The following is a 22,819-nucleotide window of genomic DNA, read 5'->3' as shown; positions in this document are numbered from 1 at the left end:
TTAAATAACTGAAGATTAAAGATAAGGAAAGAATCTTAAAAGCAGCAAGAGAAATGGAGAGAGTTACCTACAAAGGAGTTCCCATAAGACTATCAACTGATTTCTCAAAAGAAACCTTACAGGCAAGAAGGGGCTGGAAAGAAGTATTCCAAGTCATGAATGGTAAGGACCTACATCCAAGATTACTCTATACAGCAAAACTATCATTTAGAATGGAAGGGCAGATAAAGCGCCCTCCCAGATAAGGTCAAGTTAAAGGAGTTCATCACCACCAATTATTTTATATATGAAAAGTCAAATTGACTTATCTAAGAAAAAGATCAAAATTATGAACAGTAATATGAAAACAAATTCACAGCTACAACTGAACTTACAAAATTAAAACAAAACTAAGCAAACAACTAGAAAAAAAACAAAATCACAGAAATGGAGATCCCATGGAGGGTTATCATTGGAGAGCAAGTAGGGGGAAAATGGGAAAAAGGTACAGGGTATAAAAAGCATAACTGGTAGGTACAAAATAGGGGGACGTTAAGAATAGCATAGGGAATAGAGAAGCCAAAAATCTTATATACATGACCCATGGACATGAACTAAGGGGAGATGGGTGGGAATGCTGGAGGGCAGAAGGCTGTAGGGTCTGCTTCCAAATGACTGGTTTCAGTTCTGGTTTTCTTCCCTTTACTGTTGGTTCCCTGTATATTTTTCTTTATCTCACTTTGCATAGTCTTTACTTTTTCCTCTATTTTGTGATCATACACATCCATTTCTGTGAGCATCCTATTTACCAGTGTTTTGAATTCTGCTTCTGATAGGTTGGCTATTTCTTTGTCCTTTAGCCTTTTCCTGGAGTTTCGATATGTTCTTTCACTTGGGCCATATTTTTCTTTGTCCCTGTGCCCATGTTACATTGTAAGGGGTGTAGCCTTAGGTGTTTGCCATGGTAGGGCATCCTACATTGTTTCACTGTGGATCTGTATGTAGGGGAGAGGTCAGAGAAGGCCACAATGCTGCTTACTCAGCTCTCAGCCAGCTTTCAGTCACTTTTCCTACTACCCATGAAGGAATCGTGCCCTTCTGGGGCTAATTCCCCGCTCATTGGGTTGATGTATGTTTAGAACCCCAGAGATCTCTCCAACAAACTCTCCTGGGATGCCGAGAGTTTCTCCCACCACTGCCACCCACTTAGGCTAGTACAGCCATACATTTTGAGGCTTTGTTTTATCACCCTAGAATCCTGGGTTGTGTGGTGTGCCTTGCTCCCTGGTTGTTCCTCCCAACTTAGCTGCATGCAAATGTGGGTCTGCCAGGCACTGCCTCACCCACCTGGTCAAGTCGCCACCTTGCTGTGAGCTCTCTCCACCCAGCTGCCCATCTCTGACCCTATTTCCAGTCTAGATGAATGTTTCTTCTTTAACTCCTTAGTTGTTAAGATGTCCATACAGTTTGATTTTTTGGAAGCTCTGATTGTCTTGCATTTTTAAATTTGTTGTCCTTTTTTTTTTCTTAAAGGTTTTTTTTTTTTTAAAGATTTTATTTATTTATTTTCAGGGAGAGAAGGGGGGAAGGAGAGGGAGGGAGAGAGAGACAGAGAGAGAGAGAGAGAGAGAGAGAGAGAGAGAGAGAGAGAGAGAGAGAGAGGGAGGGAGGGAGGGAGGGAGAGAAACATCAATGTGGGGTTGCTGGGGGTTCTGGCCTGCAACCCAGGAATGTACCCTGGCTGGGAATCGAACCTGGGACACTTTGGTTCCCAGCCCGCGCTCAATCCACTGAGCTATGCCAGCCAGGGCTTAAATTTGTTGTCCTTTTGGTTAGGCAAAGAGACAAAGTGTACCTAGGCCTCCATCTTGGCCAGATGTATTATTTTATATTTTCATTTTGACCTGCTTATTTTTCTTCTTTCTTTCCTCCCCCTGAATGTATTGATTTATTTTTCAAGGATTTTACTTTTCCTTTTATTAATCTAGAAGTTATGCACTCTTTCCATTCTCTTATGTTTTTCCTAAAATTTATAACAACCTTTAACTTAGCAAAGTTTATTATTATTCAATACTTTTAGCATTCTATAGGACAATATCAAGATTGTTCAATACTTTAATTTCAATTACTATACTCATGACTTACTCCATTCTCACATATTTTAACTACATTTTGCATCCAATAATATATCTTTTCTTTTACTTATTTCATGTTGTTGTTCAAGTACAGCCATCTTCATTATCCCCGCGCCACTCCTGCCTGCCCTACACATCCCTACCTCTCACCTTCAAACCTACTCCCCTTAGGCTTTGTCCATGTTTCCTTTATACATGTTGCTTGAAAAGCCTCTCCTCCTTCCCCCCATTATTCCCTCCTACCTCCCTTCTGGTTATTGTCAGGTTCTTCTTTATTTCAATGTCTCTAGTTATGTTTTGCTGGCTTGTTTGCAGTGTTGACTAGGTTCTAATTATAGGTGAGATCCTATGGTATTTGTTTCACTACCTGACTTATCTCACTTAGCATGATGCTCTCCAAATCCATTCATGCTGTTGTGAGAATAGGAGCTCCTTCTTTATTCCTGCTGCACGGTATTCCTCTTTGTAAATGTACCACAGGTTTTTGATCCACTCATTTACTGATGGGCACTTAGGTTGCTTCCAACACTTGGCTATTGTAAATTGTGCTGCTATGAACATTGAGGTGCAGTTTCTTTTCAATTGGTGTTTCAGGATTAATAAGGTATAATCCCACTAGAGGAACTGCAAGGTCAAAAGGCAGTCCCATTTTTATTTCCTGAGGAAATTCCATACTGTTTTCCACAGTGGCTGTACCAGTGTGCATTCCCACCAACAATGTACTACAGTTCCTTTTTGTCCACAAACTCACCAGCTCTTGTTGTTTGTGAATTTGGTTATGATGGCCATTCTGACCAGTGTGAAGTGGTATCTCATTGTGGTTTTAATTTGCATCTCTCTGATGGCTTGTGGGTATCCTTTCATATATCTCTGGGCCCTCTATATGTCCTCCTTGGAGAAGTGTTTGTTCAGGTCCTTTGACCATTTTTTAATTGGATTGTTTGTCTTCCTGGAATGCAGTCATGTGAGTTATTTATATATTCCGAAGATCAAACCTTTGTCTGAGGTATTATTTGTAAATATGTTTTCCCATACATTTGGTTCCCTTTTCATTTTCCCGATGTTTCTTTAGCCAAGCAGAAGGTTTTTATTTTGATGAAGTCCCATTTATTTATTTTTAATTGATGTCCAACGCACTAGGGCCCATATCAGTGAACATATTGCTGCATGGAATATCTCAGATTTTCCTCCCTGTATTATCCTCTAGGAATTTTATGGCTGTGTGACTTATATTTAAGTGTTTTACCCAACTTCAGTTTATTTTTGTATATGGTATAAGTTGATGGTCGAGTTTCATTTTTTGCATGTAGCTGTCCAGACTTCCCAACACCATCTGTTGAAGAGGCTATTTTCCCTCCATTGTATGCTGTTGCCCCTGTTGTCAAATATTAATTGACTGTAGAGATTTGGGTTTACTTCTGGACTCTCTATTCTGTTCCATTGATCTATGTGTCTGTTCTTATGACATTACCAAACTGTTCTGACTACCATGACCTTGTAATATAGTTTGATGTCAGGTATGGTGAGCCCTGCTACTGTATTCTTCTTTCTCAAAATTGCTGAGACTATTTGGGGTCATTATAGTTCAATATAAATTTTTGAAATGTCTGTTCTATATCTGTGAATAATGCCATTTGTGTTTCAATAAGGATTGAGTTGAACCTATAAATTGTTTTGGGTAGTATGGACACTTAGATTATGCTAATTCTTCTAATTCATGAACACAGTCATATTTCCATTAATTTGTCTCTTCCTTAATACCTTTCTTCTGTGTTGTGTAGTTTTCTGAATACTAGTCTTTCAGACCTTGGTTGGATTTATTCCCAGGTACAATATTTTTCTTGTTGCTACATTAAATGGGATTTTTCCTGGTTTCTATTTCTGACATTTCTTTCTTGCTGTAAAAAAATGCTTTCGATTCTAAATATTGACTTTGTATCCTGCTGCTTTTCCAAATTCATTTATTAGATTGAGTAGTTTTTTGGTGGAGTCTATAGAATTTTGTATGTACACTATAATGCCATCTGCAAACAATAAACAGTTTTGCCTCTGCCTGTATAGTTTGGATGGCTTTTATTTTGTTTTCTTCTCACACATTGTGGCTAGAAATTCTATTACTATGTTTAATACCAGAGGTGAAAGCAGACATTCCTGTCTTGTTCCTGTTCTTAGGGGGGAATTTTTAATTTTGCCCATTGAGTCTGATATTGGGTGTACATTTTTCACTCATAGCCTTTATAACATTGAGGTATGCTCCCTCCACTCCCACTTTGCTGAGCATTTTTATGATAAATGGGTGCTGTACCTTATCAAATGCTTTTCCTGCATCTATTGTCATGATTATGTGATTTTTTTTTTGTTTATGTGATGTATTACATTGACAATATTGTACCATCCTTGTATCTGGGATGAATCCCACTTGATCACAGTATATGATGTTTTTAACGTATTGCTGGATGCAGTTAACCAATAATCTGTTGAACATTTTAGAGTCCATGTTCATCAGTGATATTGGCCAGTAATTTCTTTCTTTGTTGTGTCTTTACCTAGTTTTGGGATTAGAATGATTCTGGTTTCATAAAAAGAGTTTGGGAGTCTTCCCTCTTCTTGGAATTTCTGGAATAGTCTAAGAAGGATAGGGGTTGGCTCTTCTGTAAATGTTTCGTAAAATTCTCCTGTGAAATCATCTGATCCAGGGCTTTTGTGTACCTGGAGATTTTTGATTACTGCTTCAATTTCATCAGCTGTTATTGGTCTGTTCAGGCTTTCTGCTTCTTCATTCTGTCTTGGAAGGTTCTTTTTTTTTCCTAGAAATTTTTCCATTTCACCTAGGTTTTCAATTTCTTGGCATATAGCTGTTTGTCGTAATTTCTTACAATTACACTTTCCTTTGTATTTCTGTGGTATCAGTTGTAATCTCTCCTATTTCAGGTCTGATTTTATTTGGGTCCTCTCTCTCTTTTTCTTGATGAGTATGCTCAAAAGCTTGTTGACTTTGTTTATCTTTTCTAACAACCAGCTCTGGGTTTATTGATCCTTTGCATTGTTCCTTTACTCTCTATATTATTTAATTCTGCTCTGATCTTGGTTATTTCCTTCCTTCTACTCACTCTGGGTTTTGTTTGTTGTTGTTCCTCAAGTTCTGGTAGGTGTAGGGTTAGGCTGTTTATTTGAAATGTTTCTAGCTTTTTAGGTAGGGCTGTATTGTTATGAACTTCCCTCTACTGCCTTTACTTCCCTTTACTTCCTTCACTCTCATCCATAGGTTTTGTACTCTTGTGTGTCGTTTTCATTTGTCTCCAGAAACTTTTTGATTTCTTCCTTGATCTTATTCTTGATTCATTCATGGTTTAATAGTATGTGATTTGATCTCTATGAGTTTGAGTTTTTTTTTAGTTTTTTCCTTGATGTGGGTTTGTAGTTTTAGTCCCTTGTGGTTGGAGAAAATGCTTGATGATTTTAATTTTCTTGAATTTGTTGAGGTTTGTTTTGTGTGATATCAAGTGGTCTATCTTTGAAAATGTTCCATGTGCAATTGAAAACAATGTGTATTTTGCTTCTTTGGGATGAAAGGTTCTATATATATCATTTACATCTATTTGATCTAGGGCATTGTTCAATGCTGCAATATCCTTGTTGATATTTTGTTTGGAAGACCTATCCATTGTTGACAGTGGGGTGATAAAATCCTATAGTATAATGTGTTGCTGTCTATATCTTTCTTGAAGTCCTCTAAGATTTTCTTTATATATTTGGGTGCTTCCCATGTTGGGTGTTTATCTCTTCTTGATGGATTCTTCCCTTGAGTATTATGATGTGTCCTTCTGGGTCTCTTTTATGGCCCTTTTTGTGAAGTCTGTTTTGTCTGATATGAGTACTGCTACCCTGGATTTTTTGTCCTGTCTATTCACTTGGAAATATTTTTTTTCCAACCCTTTACTTACAGTCTGTGTAGGTCTTTTGTTCTGAGTGGGTCACTTGTAGGTAGCATATGTGTGAGTCATGATTTCTTATCCATTCAGCTACTCTCTGTCTTTTGATTGAAAAATTTAAACCATTTACATTTAAGGTTATTATTGATAGGTGCCATTTAACTTCCTTCAAACCTGTGATCCTCCCTATCTCATTCTTATTCTTCCTTTTCTTAAAGCAATCCCTTCAGTATCTCTTGCAGTGCTGGTTTGGTGAAGATATATTCTTTGAGCCTTCTTTTCTCTGGGAAACACCTTATTTCACCTAACACTTTTATTGGCAGCCTCCTGGGTAGAATAGTCTTCGTTGCAGGCCTTGGGATTTCATAACTTGGAATATTTCTTGCCATTCCCTCCTCCTGTGGAGCATTTCCATTGAGAAGTCAGCTGCTACCCTTTGGGGGCTTCCTTGTATGTTACTTTCTGTTTATCCCTTGCTGCTTTTAAGATTCTCTGTCTTTCTTTGAATTCGCCACCTAAATTATGATGTGTCTTGAAGTGTGCCTCTTTGGGTTCCTCTTGATTCCTAGGTTTTTGTGACTTTTTTCTCTCATCAAATTAGGAACATTTTCTATCATTACTTTTTGAAACAGTTTTTCTATCCCTTGCTCTTCTTCTCCTTCTGGTATCCCTATTATATGGATATTATTAATTTCATGTTATCCTGCAGTTCCCTTAACCCATGTTCTTTCTTTTTGAGTAATTTTTCCTTTTCTTGGTTATTGTGGGAGTATTTTTCTACCTTGTCCTCCAGCTCACTGATTCAATCCTGTGTTTTATCTACCCTGCTTTTGATTCCTTCTACTAAGTTCTTCAATGCAAAAATGGTATTCTTCATTTCTTCTTGGTGCTTGTTGATGCTTTCTGTCCTTTTATATTCACATATATTTCTCAGTAAGTTCCTGGTAAGTTCCCTGTAGTTTTCCATAATTCTCAGTAAGGTCATTACACTTCCTTATAAACATTGCTTTGAACTCAGTATCTGATAGTTCACTTGTCTCTGTTTCATTTAGCACTTTTTCTGAGGATTCCTTTTCTTTTGATTGGGGGGTTGTTTCTTTGTGTTTCCATTATTTGTGGGACTCCCCTTGTTTGACTGGGCTTCTTGAAGTGATCTTTTTGACTTGCTGAGTTTGTAGTGTTAACTTCTATTATAGGAGGCCTGAGATTCAGTGGTACAGTCCCCTTGATCTCCTGAACTTGATGCTTTTGTGATGCCCTTTATACTGTGTATGTTGGCTCTCTAGATGTAATTGGGTTTTGATTCTTGTTGGGGCATTTTTTTGGTGCATCCTTTCCTCCAGCTCGCTGAATGAAGGTCACTCTACCTATCATGTCTTGTATGCTGTTGTTCAGGTGCTGCCAGAACCAAGCCACAAAGCTCAGGAAAAAAAAATACATCTGCAAAGATAACTATACCCTGCAATCCCGCTATCAACAGCAGATAAACCAGTATTAATAATGGTGTAAAGAGTTTAAGACTAATATAAGAAAAGACAGAAATAAACTACAGTATAAAATCTAATTACTTAATATGTACAAACTTGATGGATAAGAAGTGAATGTTAACAAATGTGCAGGAAAGAAAATATTGCAAATCATGGAGAAGACCACAGTGGATTTTGCCTTGGCAGTCTCTAGTATTTACTACTGTTTTCTCTTTCTGGATCTGTCTTTGGTGATATCATATACTGACCCCACCTGACCTTAAGCAGCTTGCTCTGAGACAGTCAGGGGTCTACTGTCTGTGGCTGTCACCTTCAGTTTTCAACCAAGTCATCTGCCTTCAACAGTCAGGTTTAAGCCTCAGAGGGCAGGGCAGAATCGCTCCTGGAGTCGGGCCTATTGTTTACCCTCAGGCTGCTGCTGCTTGGAGGGGAGTAGTCTGCCTTAGCAGGATGACTGCTGCAGTGTGGGGGATGACTCAGCACTGGGATCTCAGCATCTACTCTCTCAGCTCTGTCCCCAAAGCTTCTGTCCCCAGCCTCTCCTTAGGCATCTCTAGCCCACTCTGCCCTCTTTTTTTCCAGAGCCCTAGGCAAGTGGCTGCGAATGAAAATTTGTGCACTGGCTCTTTAAATGGCAATCTGAGTCTCCAGTCATCCATTACTGGCAAAAAGCAACCCTCCCACTTTTTGCCACTGCTTGTTATCTGTGTACATTTCCGGCTCTGTTGCTCTAGGCTGGGGATCCCAACTGAAGGTTTAGATCCCGCATGTTTCAGGAATTCCAACTGGTTGCCTAATTATCCTTCTAGAGCTGTTGCCTTGGGCACCTAGCCAGACTTCTTGAGTCTCCACCTCACTCCTTACTAGTCAGGTTGTGCTGAAGCTGATTCTTCTGTCTGTCTGAGGTTATACATGTTTTCTGTTGCTATTGTTCAATTGTTTGTTCTGGGTGATTTCTGTGCGATTTAGTTATAATTACCAATTGGTCCTGGGAGGTTAGTGTGGTTCCATTCACTCCTCCACTATAAGGAACTTATCCAAAATGTTTTTGTTTTATATAGTCAATGAACATTTACAATTTTCCAAATATTAACTACTTTGTTTCACTTCTTCTTGCATTTTTTTTTCCATGTGTCAGGTAATCTTCCATGTACTTGAAATACATACTTAAAATTTCACTTTTCTTAAGTATGCTGGTGCTAAACTCTCTTAGTTTGATTGTGTATCTGTTTATTTCATATTTATTCTCTTTTAGCAGAAAAGTAATTTACAAAAAGAACAATTGAAGTGACCCAGATGTCCATAAACAGAATGGGTAATTAAATTGTTATATAGTTAGACAAAGAAATAGGAGAATAGGAAAAAATAAGTGATAGAGACAACAACATGAATATATCTCAGAGGTATAATATTTATTGAATAAAAGAAGGCATAGTATGGCCTGGCTGGGTGGCTCAGGTGGTCGGAGCATCATCACATATACCAAAAAGTTGCAGGTTTGATCCCAGTCAGGGAACATACCTAGGTTGCAGGTTCTATCCCCAGTCACAGTACATAGAGAAGGCAACTGATCAATATTTATATCACCACATCGATGTTTTTCCCCCTCTTTTTCTCTGTCCCCATCCTCCACTTCCTCTCTCTCTAAAATCAACTAAAAAACCTTTGGGTTAGGGCTTTTAAAAATATGAAGAAGAAAAAAAAAAAGAAGCCAGAGGGTATGTAGTGTGCATGTACTGTATCTTTCCATTTATATAAAGTTCAGAAACAGGCAAAATAAAACTATGGTGTTAGCATCAAGACAGTAATTACCTTTGGTGGCAGAGGGACTACAAGAGAACATGAGGAAGGATTTGGGATGATGCTGGTTACCGGATGTGCTCAATGTGAGATATTCTCTGAGCTGTATACTTTTACATGAGCTATTTTCTCTATGTATGCTTCAATGAGAGCCATACAGAAAGAAATTAACAAAATTAATTAACTAGGCATATCAAAATCTCAGCAGTATGTGTTTGAAAAGCTAGGTTTGGTGCTATAGGTCTAAGCTGCTTCCCAAATCTGGCTCAGAATTTGCATGAGCACATCTGTTGCTGCCACTGAACACTAAATGCTGCTGTTGGCTTGTGGAAGTCTCTGTCTGGAATATGCAGATATCATGACCTGGAACTGATTATTTATATATTTATTTATTTTCTGTCCCCCCCAATTAGCATGTGATCTCACCACTGACACATATTCAACAAATATTTATTTAATGTGTTTGTCTTTATACACCTTCATAACTGAGCAAATTCACCCTCTCATGATTGTATTCCTTCATCTTTATTTTGGAGTACAACTTATGGATTATGATATTAGAGTTTTCCTAATTTTTTCCCCCTTTATCCCTCCTCTGCCCTGCACCCCTCAACTTTCCAGCATTTCGCCTCTTAGTTCATGTACATGGGTTGTATATATAAGTTCTTTGAATTCTGTTTCCTATACAGTTTTTGACCTCTCTCTACCTATTTTATGTCTACCAATTATGCTTCTTATTCCCTGTACCTTTCCCCCCATTTCTCCCCTCCCCTTCTCCACTGAAAACCCTTCATGTGATGGCCATTTCTCTGATTCTGTTCCTGTTCTAGCTGTTTGCTTAGTTTTTGTTTTTGTTGTCTCCCTTTTTTTAGGTTCATTTGTTGATAGTTGAAAGTTTGTTGTCCTTTTACTGTTCATATTTTTGATCTTCTTCAATTTCTTAGATAAGTCCCTTTAACATTTCATATAATAAGGGCTTGATGATGATGAACTCCTTCAACTTGACCTTATCTGGGAAGTACTTTATCTGCCCTTCCATTCTAAATGATAGTTTTGCTGGATAGAATAATCTTGGCTGTAGGTCCTTGACTTTCATGACTTGGAATACTTCTTTCCAGCCCCTTCCTGCCTGTAAGATTTCTTTTGAGAAATCAGCTGACAGTCTTATGGGAACTCCTTTGTAGGTAACTCTCTCCTTTCCTCTTGCTGCTTTTAAGGTTCTCTCTTTACCTTTAATCTTGGGTAACTTAATAATGATGTGCCTTGGTGTGTTCCTCCTTGGGTCCAACTTTTTTGTGACTGACTGAGCTTCCTGGACTTCCTAGAAGTCTGCTTTGTTTGCTAGATTGGGGAAGTTTTCCTTTATTATTTGTTGAAATAAGTTTTAAATTTCTTGCTCTCATTCTTCTCCTTCTGGCACCCCTATAATTTAGATACTAGAATGTTTAAAGTTGTCCCAGGGGTTCGTAAGCTTCTCTTCATTTTTTTTGAATTCTTGTTCCTTCATTCTATCTGGTTGGTTGTTTATTTCTTCCTTTTGTTCTATATCATTGACGTCAGTCCTGGTTTCCTTCCTGTCACTGTTGGTTCCCAAATATTTTGCTTTACGTTACTTTGGGTATCCTTCATTTGTTCTTTCATTTTGTGACCAAACTCAATCAGTTCCATGAGCATTTTGATCAGCAGAGCTTTAAATTATCCATCAGATAGGTTAGTTATCTCCTCATGGCTTAGCTCTCTTCCTGGAGTTTTCCTCTGTTGTTTCATCTGGGTTGTATTTCTTTGTCTGGCACATTTGTTAGGTTGTAAGGGGGTGGGGCCTTAGGTATTCACCAGGGCAGGGCAACCTTTGTTGCTGTACTGCAGTGCTGTCTGTGGGGAAGGAGCTAGTGAGGGAACAATGTAGCTAGCTTGCTTGGCTCTAGCCCCACTTTCCAACAAACCCTCGTGTGAGATCAGTAGTTTCTCCCACCATGGAAACCCTCACTGTAGTCCGCAGTGAGCTCTGAGTCTCAGTTTTTCGATCAGCCAGCTCCACTGACATGGTCTACCACCTCACCTCAGGTTCTCTCCATCCACCAGTATTAGCAGTCTAGTTGACTGTTTCTTTAATTCCTTGGTTTTCAAAGTTAAATGCAGTTTGATTTTCTGACATTTCTGGTTGTTTATTGATTTTAGTTTGGTTGTTATCCTCCTTTTGGTTGTACAAGTAAGCAAAGGGTTTCTACCTATGTCTCCATCTTGGCCAGAACTGCCTTTGATGACACCTTTATTTTTAAAAATATTTTTTGCTGCATATGGAATTCGGGTTGGCAGTTAATTTTCTCCCCAGCACATTGGAAAAGCCTTTCTACTGGCTCTGGCTTCTACTGTCATATTTGAGAAGGCAGCTGTCAATCTAACTACTGCACATTTTCAGAATGATGTTTTTGTTTGCTTTTAAAAATTAATAATCTTTTCATTTTGAAATAGTTTTAGATTCACATGTGGTTGTAGAAAAAATACGAAGAGATCCTGTGTACCAATGTCTGGCTGCTTTTAACATGATCTCTTTGGCTTTATTTTCCTTAAGTATCACAATACTATAGTCAGGTGTAGATTTCTTTTTATTTATGCTACTTAGAATTCATGGGGTTTTGAAATCCCCAGTCTGTTCTGGAAATTTTAAAGCTATTATTTAATCACATAATGTCCTACACATTCACTCTTTTCCCTCTGGAATTCCAACTAAAGGAATGTTACACCTTCTCACACTATAGTTACCTTTTCTTTCTTAAGTTGTATCTAATTTGCTGTTAAACTCTTCCATTTAGTTTTTAATTTTGGTTATCACACTTTTCAGTTCTAAAGGTTTTATTTGCAGTTCGTTGTTCAGATCTGTTAAATCACTTTTTAAGAGTTCTCTCTTTCAAGCTTTTGTTTTTCAATCACTCCTAACACAGTAATTAAATATAGTTGTTCTATATTTTGTGCCCAATAATTCCAACCCATCAAAGCTTTGTGTCTTTGCCTGCTGTTTCTATTGGTTCTTACTCGTCCTATCTTATTTGTGTACCTAATTATTCTTGACTGTATGCTGGTTATTATATTTGACGATTACTTATAAGTAATTAGAGACCTTTGATCATGGTACTGTCTCAAGAGAGGGCTTTTCTTTGCTTTTGCCAGATGCCTGAGGGGACCACCCATGCAGGACAACCTTAATCTAAGTGCAAGAACTGAGGTAATCTAGACCACTGAGGGGATGCAAGCCCAGGTAGCAAAAAAGCACAATGGCTTATTTACTTACAGTTCATCTTTACCCTATGTGTTACCCTTTAAGATCTTCCCTTAAATTTGGAGCTCCTTTATCAGATTCTCTACCTTGGGTGAGTCTGAGTTTTGACGTATTTCCCTGGTACTTGGAGGCCCCCCAAAACACGTATCAATTTAACAGTTGCTTACTTAATAATTGAAATATTCTCAGAGCAAATGGGGTTTTCTGTGCTGAGCTTAATCTTCCAGGATATGTGACCTATTATAGATTTTTAGACTTGTGATTTCTTGCTGACATGTTTATTTATTTTTTATGAAGTTATGAATAGCTTCAGATCACACTCAAGAGCACTAAAAGAAATAGAGTGATTTCTTAATTTATCTAGCCCCTGTCTTCTTTTTGAGAACACAAAATCATGGCTGTGAGACAGAATGAAGTTGGAACAGATGGATGGACAGATCAATAAACATGAACAGAGCATTGCCAAGTGAATGGTAATCAGAAAAGATCAGGCTCCTGTCACTGCTTATGAGTGTCCGTCTCTCCTTCTAACCTACCTCCCCATTAATGTGTCTGGAGAAACTACCAGCCTTCTGGAAGGAATTACACCTCAGAGCAACTGCCTTTCAGTATGCATGTGACATGGGGGAAGTGAGAAATCTCAAAGAATCCAAGTTAATTTTTCTCTTTGATGTTCCAATACTGACCTTATTTTTTCTGTCACATTTGATGTTTCTGAATCTTACACCACTTCTGCACATACAAAGCATAAAGTGGAGAAAGGCTTGGAAATGTTATGGTTTGTTTGATAAGCAGAACCTACAATTTGAATATGAGCCTAAAAGTTATCATTTTAGGTTTGAATTTTCCACTGTCAAAAATAATCAAGAAAACCAGATCATCTGTTTATACTGCTCAAATATCTAGAGTACTGCTTTTTCACAAATGTGCCTTTTTCTGATCTTGGTTCTAAATACAATTCCAGGTGACATCAAAAGGGGCTGGAACATTATCTATAAAAAAACCATATTTGCTTCTTAAGTCCAAAAGGAAAAAAAAAAAAAAAAACAGGAAGAGAATAAAGAGAGAAAGGGTGCGGTCAATTTAATTGAGTAAGCATTCTCTACCCTAAAGAGTAAAAATACTCCACTGACGAGCATTAGTGACACAGGGCAGTTGGTTCTTTGGGGAAGTAACAAGAGGTTGGACTTGCCTTATTCTCTCCCTATGCCAGCAGTGAGGACTTTTTAAAATAATTGGTTTTTATTTTTTCATTTGTTTTTGCCCAAGAGCCAATTCAGGAAAATTTGCGAGCTAGATTTTCTTTCTTTTAAAATATATTTTATTGATTATGCTATTACAGTTGTCCCATTTCCCCCCCTTCACTCCCCCCACCCTGTACACCCTCTCCCACCCATATCCCCCCTTTAGTCATGTCCATGTGTCATACTTATACGTTCTATAGCTTCTACATTTCCCATATTATTCTTACCCTCCCCCTATCTATTTTCAACCTATAATCTATGCTACTTATTCTCTGTACCTTTTCCCCCTCTCTCCTCCTCCTACTCCCCTGTTGCTAACACTCCATGTGACCTCCATTTCTGTGGTTCTATTCCTGTTCTAGTTGTTTGCTGAGTTTCTTTTGGTTTTGCTTTAGGTGTGGTTGTTAATAATTGTGAGTTTGCTGTCCTTTTACTAGACATGTTTTTTCTTTATCTTCTTTTCTTAGATAAGTCCCTTTAACATTTCATAAAATAAGGGCTTGGTGATGATGAACTCCTTTAACTTAACCTTCTCTGACAAGCACTTTATCTGCCCTTCCATTCTGAATGAGAGCTTTGCTGGATAGAGCAATCTGGGATGTAGGTCCTTGTCTTTCATGACTTGGAATATTTCTTTCCAGCCCCTTCTTGCCTGTAAGGTCCCTTTTGAGAAATCAGCTGACAGTCTGATGGGAACTCCTTTGTAGGTGACTGTCCCCTTATGTCTTGCTGCTTCTAGGATTCTCTCCTTCATTTTTACCTTGGCTAATATAATTATGATGTGCCTTGGTGTGTTTCTTCTTGGGTCCAACTTCTTTGAGGCTCTCTGAGCTTCCTGGATTTCCTGGAAGCCTATTTCCTTTGCCAGAATGGGGAAGTTCTCCTTTATTATTTGTTCAAATATGTGCTCAATCTGTTGCTTTTCCTCTTCCCCTTCTGGTACCCCTATAATTCGGATGTTGGGACGTTTAAAGATGTCCTAGAGGTTCCTAAGCTTCTCCTCGTTTTTTTGAATTCTTATTTCTTCATTATTTCCTGTTTGGTTGTTTTTATCTTCCTTCTGGACCACTCTATTGTTTTGAGTCCCAGTTTCCTTCCCATCACTATTGGTTCTCCGTGCATCTTCCTTCATCTCCTTTATGGTATCCTGCATTTTTTCATATAATTTGCGCCCACAATCAACCAATTCTGTGAGCTTTCTGATCACCAGTGTTTTGAACTGTGCATCTGATAGATTGGCTATCTCTTGGTCGCTCAAAAGGATGAGCCCTGTGGCATTGATCTGTTCTTCTGTTTGAGACATGCCTGTCTCTCTCTCTCTCTCTCTCTCTCTCTCTCTCTCTCTCTTTTTGGTCTGATCACTCCTGTTACAGTGAGGGGCGGAGCCTTAGGTGTTCACCGGGACTGAGCACCCCAGTCGCTAGATTGTGACACTGTATGTGGGGGTGGGGGTGGGGGCAGGAGGGAATAATGGCGGTAGCTCTGCTCTCTTTGGACCTTACTCCCTTCTCTGGGATCCTGGGCTGCACACCCTGCCCTGGTCCACAATCGCTGCCTCACTGGGCCCGCCAGCTGCTGCTCGCGCAGTCAGGGTCCACTCGCTGCGATCCTGCGCTCCCCGAGCCCCGGATGCCCCACATGCTGTTGCCTTATGCGCTCACTGCTGTCCACTCTCCATGCCCGGCTGCTCCTCTCCGCCCCTCCTACTGGTCTGGATGAACAGGTCTACTTCAACTTCTTGGCTGTCCAACTTACATTCAGATAAATTCTCTGTCAGTTCTAGGTGTTATTCTGCCTCTAAATTGTTGTTGTTCTAATCTTGGTTGTGTGTGGGGGAACGGTGCATCCATCTATGCCTCCATCTTGCTGGAAGTCTAGATTTTCTTCTTATTCAAAATCACAACAGTTTTACTGAATTCTGTGAAAAAAGATAGCTCTTCCTTCAAAGTTGAGATGACAAGATAACAGGCACTGTTTTTACCACTAACAGTTTAATATGTGGACACATTCAAAAAGTAGGAGTAAGGTAGGAGGTGCTTATTAGTGTTTCCTTCAGGAAAGTTTTTATCTAGGTTCTAGATCACCATTTAAATGACCTTGAATTTCCTAGAGAAAAGAACTCAGAGAGTTCTTTTCCTATCTTGCCTATATGAAATCACAGGTTACCTCTGGACATAGGTAGCCTTTGTTCCTTAACAGTAGTTTGAAATTTTGTCCAGCTGCAAGATAAATTTCAAGCTGTGTAACTGTAATACAATACAATCTACCCTCGAGGTACTCTGAAGCTGCCAGTCTCTGAATGACTTACCAGTGTCTGAGCCCACAGAGCCAGCCCTGTGTTTTGTGAACCACATACTACCCATCCATACTGTAACCCCTGACAGCTGCTGACAAATCAGTCAAACAACTTTCTGCAAAAACAAAAAACCAAACAAAACAAGACAAAACAAAACTAGATCTCTGGAGGTTACTACATTTAAAAAGTCATCTTAAGAAAAATTCTGTCTACAATGTAGGAGTTCCATAGAAGGAAAAATACCATTTCATTTCCTAATAACTTTTCTTTGATGAGTATCCAACTGATACTTATCAAATGCCCATTATAACCAATAAAGTACTCTGTGCTCTTCCTTAAGAGAAGGAAGTCAAATACCCACCCTGGCATGGCAGTCATTTCCAAGAAGTGTTTTCAGAAGAATGGGAAGTTGCTGTTCTAGATGAAGCTTAAGACAGAGTTGGGTCAGCTCCTCCTGGTCCAGAAAGCCTGTCCCTGTGGTGTCACAGCTTCTGAAGACTTCTCTGAGTTGTGAAACATAGTGATTCTCTTCTTCTTCATCCATCCCATAGCAGGCTGAACATGCCAGGGGAAAACCAAAAACAATGGCAGACTATTATTATCATATCTCACACATTCTCCCATTGTTAGGATACCAGCCAGTGTGGCTCAGGCGCAGGATAGAAGCTGGGTGTATAAGCAAAGGACACTGAAAGCCCTCTCAGATTTAAGTGGACCTGGGCGGAATCTGCTCCACCTTTGTAGAAAAGGCCAAAAACATCTTATTACTAATAGCCAGCCCATGTTCACAACAACCAGGAATTTTTGTTCTGCAAAACCAAAACCAAACAAAACAAACAATAACAAAAAAAACCCCTGAATAATTAGGAAAAAAGATAAATATGAAGGGAATTAAAATCATCCAAAATTTCATCACTTAGAAAATTATTAACGAACCCTGGCTGTTCTGGCTCCGTGGATTGAGTGCAGGCTTGAGAGCCAAAGGGTCACCAGTTCAATTCCCAGTCAGGGCATATGCTTGGGTTGTGGGCCAGGTTCCCAGTTGGGGGCGTGCAAGACACAACCACACATCAAGGTTCCTCTTCCTCTTTTTCTACCTCCCTTCTCTTTTAGAATAAATAAATAAATATTTACAAAATTACGGATATTTTGGCAAATATACATTCTAATTTTTTCTATACATATACAAGTATGTTTTTTCTTACAAATGTAAAATAATGGAAAATCCAACAAAATACAGAATTTTAATAAATAAATCATAACAGAAGAGAAACATATGGTTAATAACCAGAGACACTGTTTGTATCTGTCAAATTATCAAGAATAAAAACTTTCACTGCTGAGTCACAGAGCAATCTCACAAATTCCTGAAGGAAGTGACAATGAATTAATTTTTTAAAAGATTTTATTTATTTATTTTTAGAGAGAGGGGAAGAGAAGGAGAAAGAGAGGAGGAAAAATATCAATGTGTGGCTGCTACTCACGTGTCCCCTACTGGGGACCTGGCCCACAACCCAGGCATGTGCCCACACTTGGAATTCAACCGTCAACACTTTGGTTCACACCCTGCGCTTAACCGACTGAGCTACACCAGCCAAGGCAATTAATAAATGTTTAGGGAGGATATTTTTTCAATATATCAAGAATTTTAAAAATATTTTAATTATCTGACCTACTTATTTCACATAAAAGAATTTCATAATTCGTACAAGAATAGGTTGCCAAATTATAGTGTATTCATATGGCAGAATAAGAAGTAGCCTTAAAAATCATATTTCTAAAGAATATTTAATAGCATAGGAAGTATAGTTAGTAAAATATCAGGCAGGATAACTTCTGTTTATAATAATAGCTAATATACTTAGCTGTCACTATACATATAATTATTTAACAGTTCTATATATAGATAAATAACCTCTGCAAACCAAAGCATCGCAGTTTCAATTCCCAGTCAGGGCACATGCCTGGGTTACAGGCCACAACCCCCAGCAACCGCACATTGATGTTTCTCTGTCTCTCTCTCTTTCTCCCTCCCTTCCCTCCCTAAAAACAAATAAATAAAATCTTAAAAAATAAAACCCACAAAAAACCTCTGCAACTTTCTGAGAATAATACATGATTCGAAAAGAGGAGTTTCGGCCAAGATGAAGGGATAGATGGTTACATTGTGCCTCTTCACACAACCAAAAGAAGGAAAACAACAAATTTAAAAACAAAAAACAACCAGATGGGACAGAAAATTGAACTGTATAGAAGTCTGAAAACCAAGGAGTTAAAGAAGAAAAATGCATCCAGACCAGCTCATAGATGAGCAGTTGGGTGGAGAGGACCCTCAGCAAGGCGGTTGCTGGAGGACCGGGACAGGCAAGGAGGCAGCTGGTGGAGCAGGTGGTCCCATATTCACATATAGATAAAACAGAAGGAACAACTGGGGAGCCAGACAGACACTGCAACCCAGGGTTCCAGTGCAGTGAAATAAAGCCTCAAATCCTCTGACTGAAAAAACCTGTGAGGGTTGTGGCAGTGGGAGAAACTCCCAGCCTCACAGAAGAGTTCACTGGAGAGCCCCTCAGGGTACTAGAATGTACACAAGTCTCCAGCCCTGGGAGTTAGCACCAGAAGGGCCCAATTTGCTTGTGGGTAGTGGGGAAGTGATGGAAAGCTGACTGAGAGCTAAGCAAGTTGCATTGTTCCCTCTTGGACCCCTCTGCCACTTACAGAACTACAACACAGCGACATGGGTTGCCCCACCATGACAAATACCTAAGGCTCCACCCTTTATTACATAACAGGCATGGTAAGACAAAAAAAAATATGGCCCAAATGAAAGAACAGATCAAAACTCCAGAAAAAATACAACTAAGTGACAAAGACATAGCTAACCTATCAGATGCAGAGTTCAAAACACTGATAATCACGATGCTCACAGAAATGGTTGAGTATGGTCACAAAATTGAGGAAAAAGTGAAGGCTATTAAAAGTGAAATAAAGAAAAATATACAGTGAACCAACAGTGATGGGAAGAAAACTGGGACTCAAATCAATGGTTTGGAGCACAAGGAAGAAATAAACATTCAGTCAGAACAGAATGAAGACATAAGAATTCAAAAAAATAAGGGGAGGCTTAGGAACCTCTGGCACAACATTAAACATTACAACATCTGAATCACTGGGGTGACAGAAGGGGAAGAGGAAGAGCAAGAAATGGAAACCTTATTTGAACAAATAATGAAGAACTTCCCCAATCTGGCAAAGGAAATAGGCTTCCAGGAAGTCAGAGTACTAAAGAAGTTGGACCCAAGGAAGTACACACCAAGGCACGTCATAATTATACTACCCAAGATGAAAGGTAAGGAATCTTAAAAGGAGCAAGAGGAAAGGAGACAGTTACCTACAAAGAAGGTCCCATGAGACTATCAGCTGATTTCTCAAAGCAAACCTTGCAGGCAGGAAGGGGATGGAAAGAAGTATTGAAAGTTATGAAAGGCAAGGACCTACATCCAAGATTACCCTATGCAGCAAAGCTATCATGTAGAATGGGAGGGCAGATAAAGTGCCCTCCCAGATAAGGTCAAGTTGAAGGAGTTCATCATCATCACCAAGCCCCTAGTATATGAAATGTTAAAGGGACTTATCTAAGAAAAAGACAATAAAAAATATGAACAGTAAAATGGCAACAAACTCACAACTATCAACAACCAAACCTAAAAAGAAAACAAAAACAAAAAGGAACTAAGCAAATAACTAGAACAGGAACAGAATCGAGAAATAGAGATCACATGGAGGAATATCATTGGGGATAGGGTGGAGTGGGGGAAAGGGTACAGGGAATAAGTAGCATAAATGGATGGTAGAAAATAAGGGGAGATTAAGAACAGTATAGGAAATGTAGAATCCAAAGAACTTGTAAGTACAACCCATGGACATGAACTAATGGGGCGGGAAGCGGGTGGGAGGGGTGATGCAGGTTGAAGGGTAACAAAGGGGTGAAATGGGACAAGTGTAATAGCATAAATAATAAAATATATTAAAAAAAAAAAAACAGAAAAGAAGCCCTGGCTGGTGTAGCTCAGTGGATTGAGCACGGGCTGCGAACCAAAGTGTTGCAGGTTCGATTCCCAGTCAGGGCACATGCCTGGGTTGCAGGCCATGACCTGCAGCAACCGCACATTGATGTTTCTCTCTCTCTCCCTCTCTCTCTCTCCCCCTCCTCTTTCTCTCTTCCTCCCTTCCCTCTCTAAAAAGAAATAAATAAAATCTTTAAAAAAAGAGAGAGAGAAAAGAAAAAATACACCAAAATAGTATGAGATAACTTTGTGCTATTTCATATTTTTCTATTTTATATAGTTTTATTTTTAAAACTTATTATAACAATGAAAATCCAATATAACTAGAAAAATATGAAAACATCAAAAACATTAAAATCCTAAAGACACTATGATGAACCATACAAAGTTGCCATTATTTGATAATGTTGACGAACAAAAATGATAACTGGATATAGTTGAACGTATATGGACAAAGGACCTATGCACAATTCTGAAAATAGGAAATACGGTAAGTAAACAAACATGAAAAATCTAGCAAGCTTATTAATAATCAAATAAAATACAAACATAAAATAATGAAGCAATCTCTTCTTAGTAAGGTATAGTACATGTTCTTTGCATAACAATTATAAAGATGTAATTTTAAAGTGGTCTATGGTGTTTATTCACCATTGTCCCCAGTGGGCAGGGAGTTGTGCATCAGCACAAAAACTGTATGGGGATTTAAAATCTGTTCGCATCAATCACCAAATGGAAAATATGCACAATTCTCATGTTACTCAGGAAAATAATAGATGAAATAAAAAAGGTAACATTGAGTAGAATCTTCTTGGTGATATTTCACTGCAATCTCGGAAAGTGAAATGCCTCCCCTGACTCTTAAACTTCTGCCATCAGTTGCTAAAAAAAAAAGCCAATATCCATCTTAAGAAGGAACAAATCCGTTCATGGTCTCAGATTTCATGTAAGAGTGAAATGGCAAAAATATGTTCAGCATCTACGTGGACCTGCACTATTTGCTCATCAAATTATTCATTTGTTTCTCAGGGAGGAACATGGAAGTTTGAAAAGGGAAAAGAAGAATAAAGCTGTGCACATGTGCCACTCTCCCAGACTGTTTTGAGGAGGTAACTTCAAAAACATCAAGAATATAAATAGACAAAAAAAAAAGCAACCAGAAAATAAACTAAATAATAGCTCTAAATCACCATTGGTCCAATTTATTATTTGAAGTTATTCCCTCTCTTAACTGGGGCTCCACCACTTTTCTAGACCAGAATCATCTTTAGTGAGCTGCATAAAACTAGTTATACATGCAAATGCTAATTTTTGATACACCAGGAAAAACTGACAGGACAAAGTTTTTAAAAATAATTTTAAAAAATTTAAATTACAGATGATATACAATATGACATTAGTTTAAGGTATACAACCCAGTGATTAGACATTTATATAACTAACAAAGTTATCACCCCCAATAAATCTAGTACCCATTTGACACCATACATAGTTATTACAATATTGGTGACTATATTCCCTATGGTGTACTTTACATCCCCATGACTATTCTGTAACTACCAATTTATACTTCTTAATTCCTTCACCTTTTCCACTCATCCCCCCAAATCCCCTCCCATCTGGCAAATGTCAAAATGTTCTCTGTATCTATGAATCTGTTTCTGGTCTGCTTGTTCAGCTTTGTGTCTGTTTGATTTTTATATTCCACATTTAAATGAAATCATATGCCATTTGTCTTTCTTTGTCTTGACTTATTCACTCAGCACAATATCATCTAAGACCATCCATACTGTTGCAGATGGCAACAATGAATTATGATGTATCTCGGTGTGGGCCTCTTTGGGTTCATCTTATTTGGAACTTGCTGCACTACCTGAACTTTATGTATACCTCTTTACCAGGTTAAGGAAGCTTTCTGCCTTTATTTTTTCAAATGTATTCTCAATTCTTTGCTCTCATTTCTTTCCTTCCAAAAACCCCATGATGTGAATGTTGGTACACTTGAAGTTGTTTCAGAGGCTCCTTAAACTAGCCTCATATTTTTGGATGCTTTTTTTTTTCTCTTTCCTGATTGGATGTTTTCAGTTTCCTTATCTTCCAAATTGCTGATTTGATCCTCTGCTACATTTCTTCTACTGTTGATTCCTTGTAAGTATTTTTCATATCACTCATTGTATTCTTCATTTCTGACTTGTTCTTTATGGTTCCTATCCTTTTTTAAAAAATATATTTTATTGATTATGCTATTACACTTGTCCCATTTTCCCCTCTTCACTCCCCCTCCCACCCACATTTCCCCCTTTAGTTCATGTCCATGGGTTGTACATATAAGTTCTTTGACTTCTACATTTCCTATACTATTCTTACCACCCCCTTCCTATTTTCTACCTACCATTTATGCTACTTAATCCCTGTACCTTTCCCCCCTATCTCTCCCTCCCACTGCCCTGTTGATAACCCTCATGTGATCTCCATTTCTGTGGTTCTGTTTCTGTCCTAGTTGTTTGCTTAGTTTGCTTTTGGTTTTGTTTTTGGTATGGTTGTGAGTTTGCTCTTATTTTATTGTTCATATTTTTTAATCTTCTTTTTCTTAGGTAAATCC

At 38.5% G+C, this 22,819-nt stretch overlaps 1 protein-coding gene across 8 annotated transcripts in view; it reads right to left on the bottom strand.

The window, feature by feature from the left end:
- NINL (ninein like) overlaps positions 1-22,819 on the bottom strand; it is a 221,110-nt gene that overhangs the window by 118,051 nt on the left and 80,240 nt on the right. For 5 of the 8 annotated variants that reach the window (XM_036009414.1, XM_036009418.1, XM_036009419.1 and 2 more), the window contains exon 1: positions 16,512-16,694. In XM_036009414.1, the coding sequence (XP_035865307.1) occupies positions 16,512-16,694 (183 nt within the window). Of the gene's footprint in view, positions 1-16,511; positions 17,025-22,819 lie in introns of those variants that run through there. The other 3 variants (XM_036009416.1, XM_028523570.2, XM_036009413.1) reach the window with 2 other exon arrangements.

Source organism: Phyllostomus discolor, chromosome 9 (genome assembly GCF_004126475.2).
Source record: "Phyllostomus discolor isolate MPI-MPIP mPhyDis1 chromosome 9, mPhyDis1.pri.v3, whole genome shotgun sequence".
NCBI lineage: Eukaryota > Metazoa > Chordata > Mammalia > Chiroptera > Phyllostomidae > Phyllostomus > Phyllostomus discolor.
Note: the sequence above shows the minus strand (reverse complement) of the source record. Positions and strands in the feature narration are given on the sequence as shown.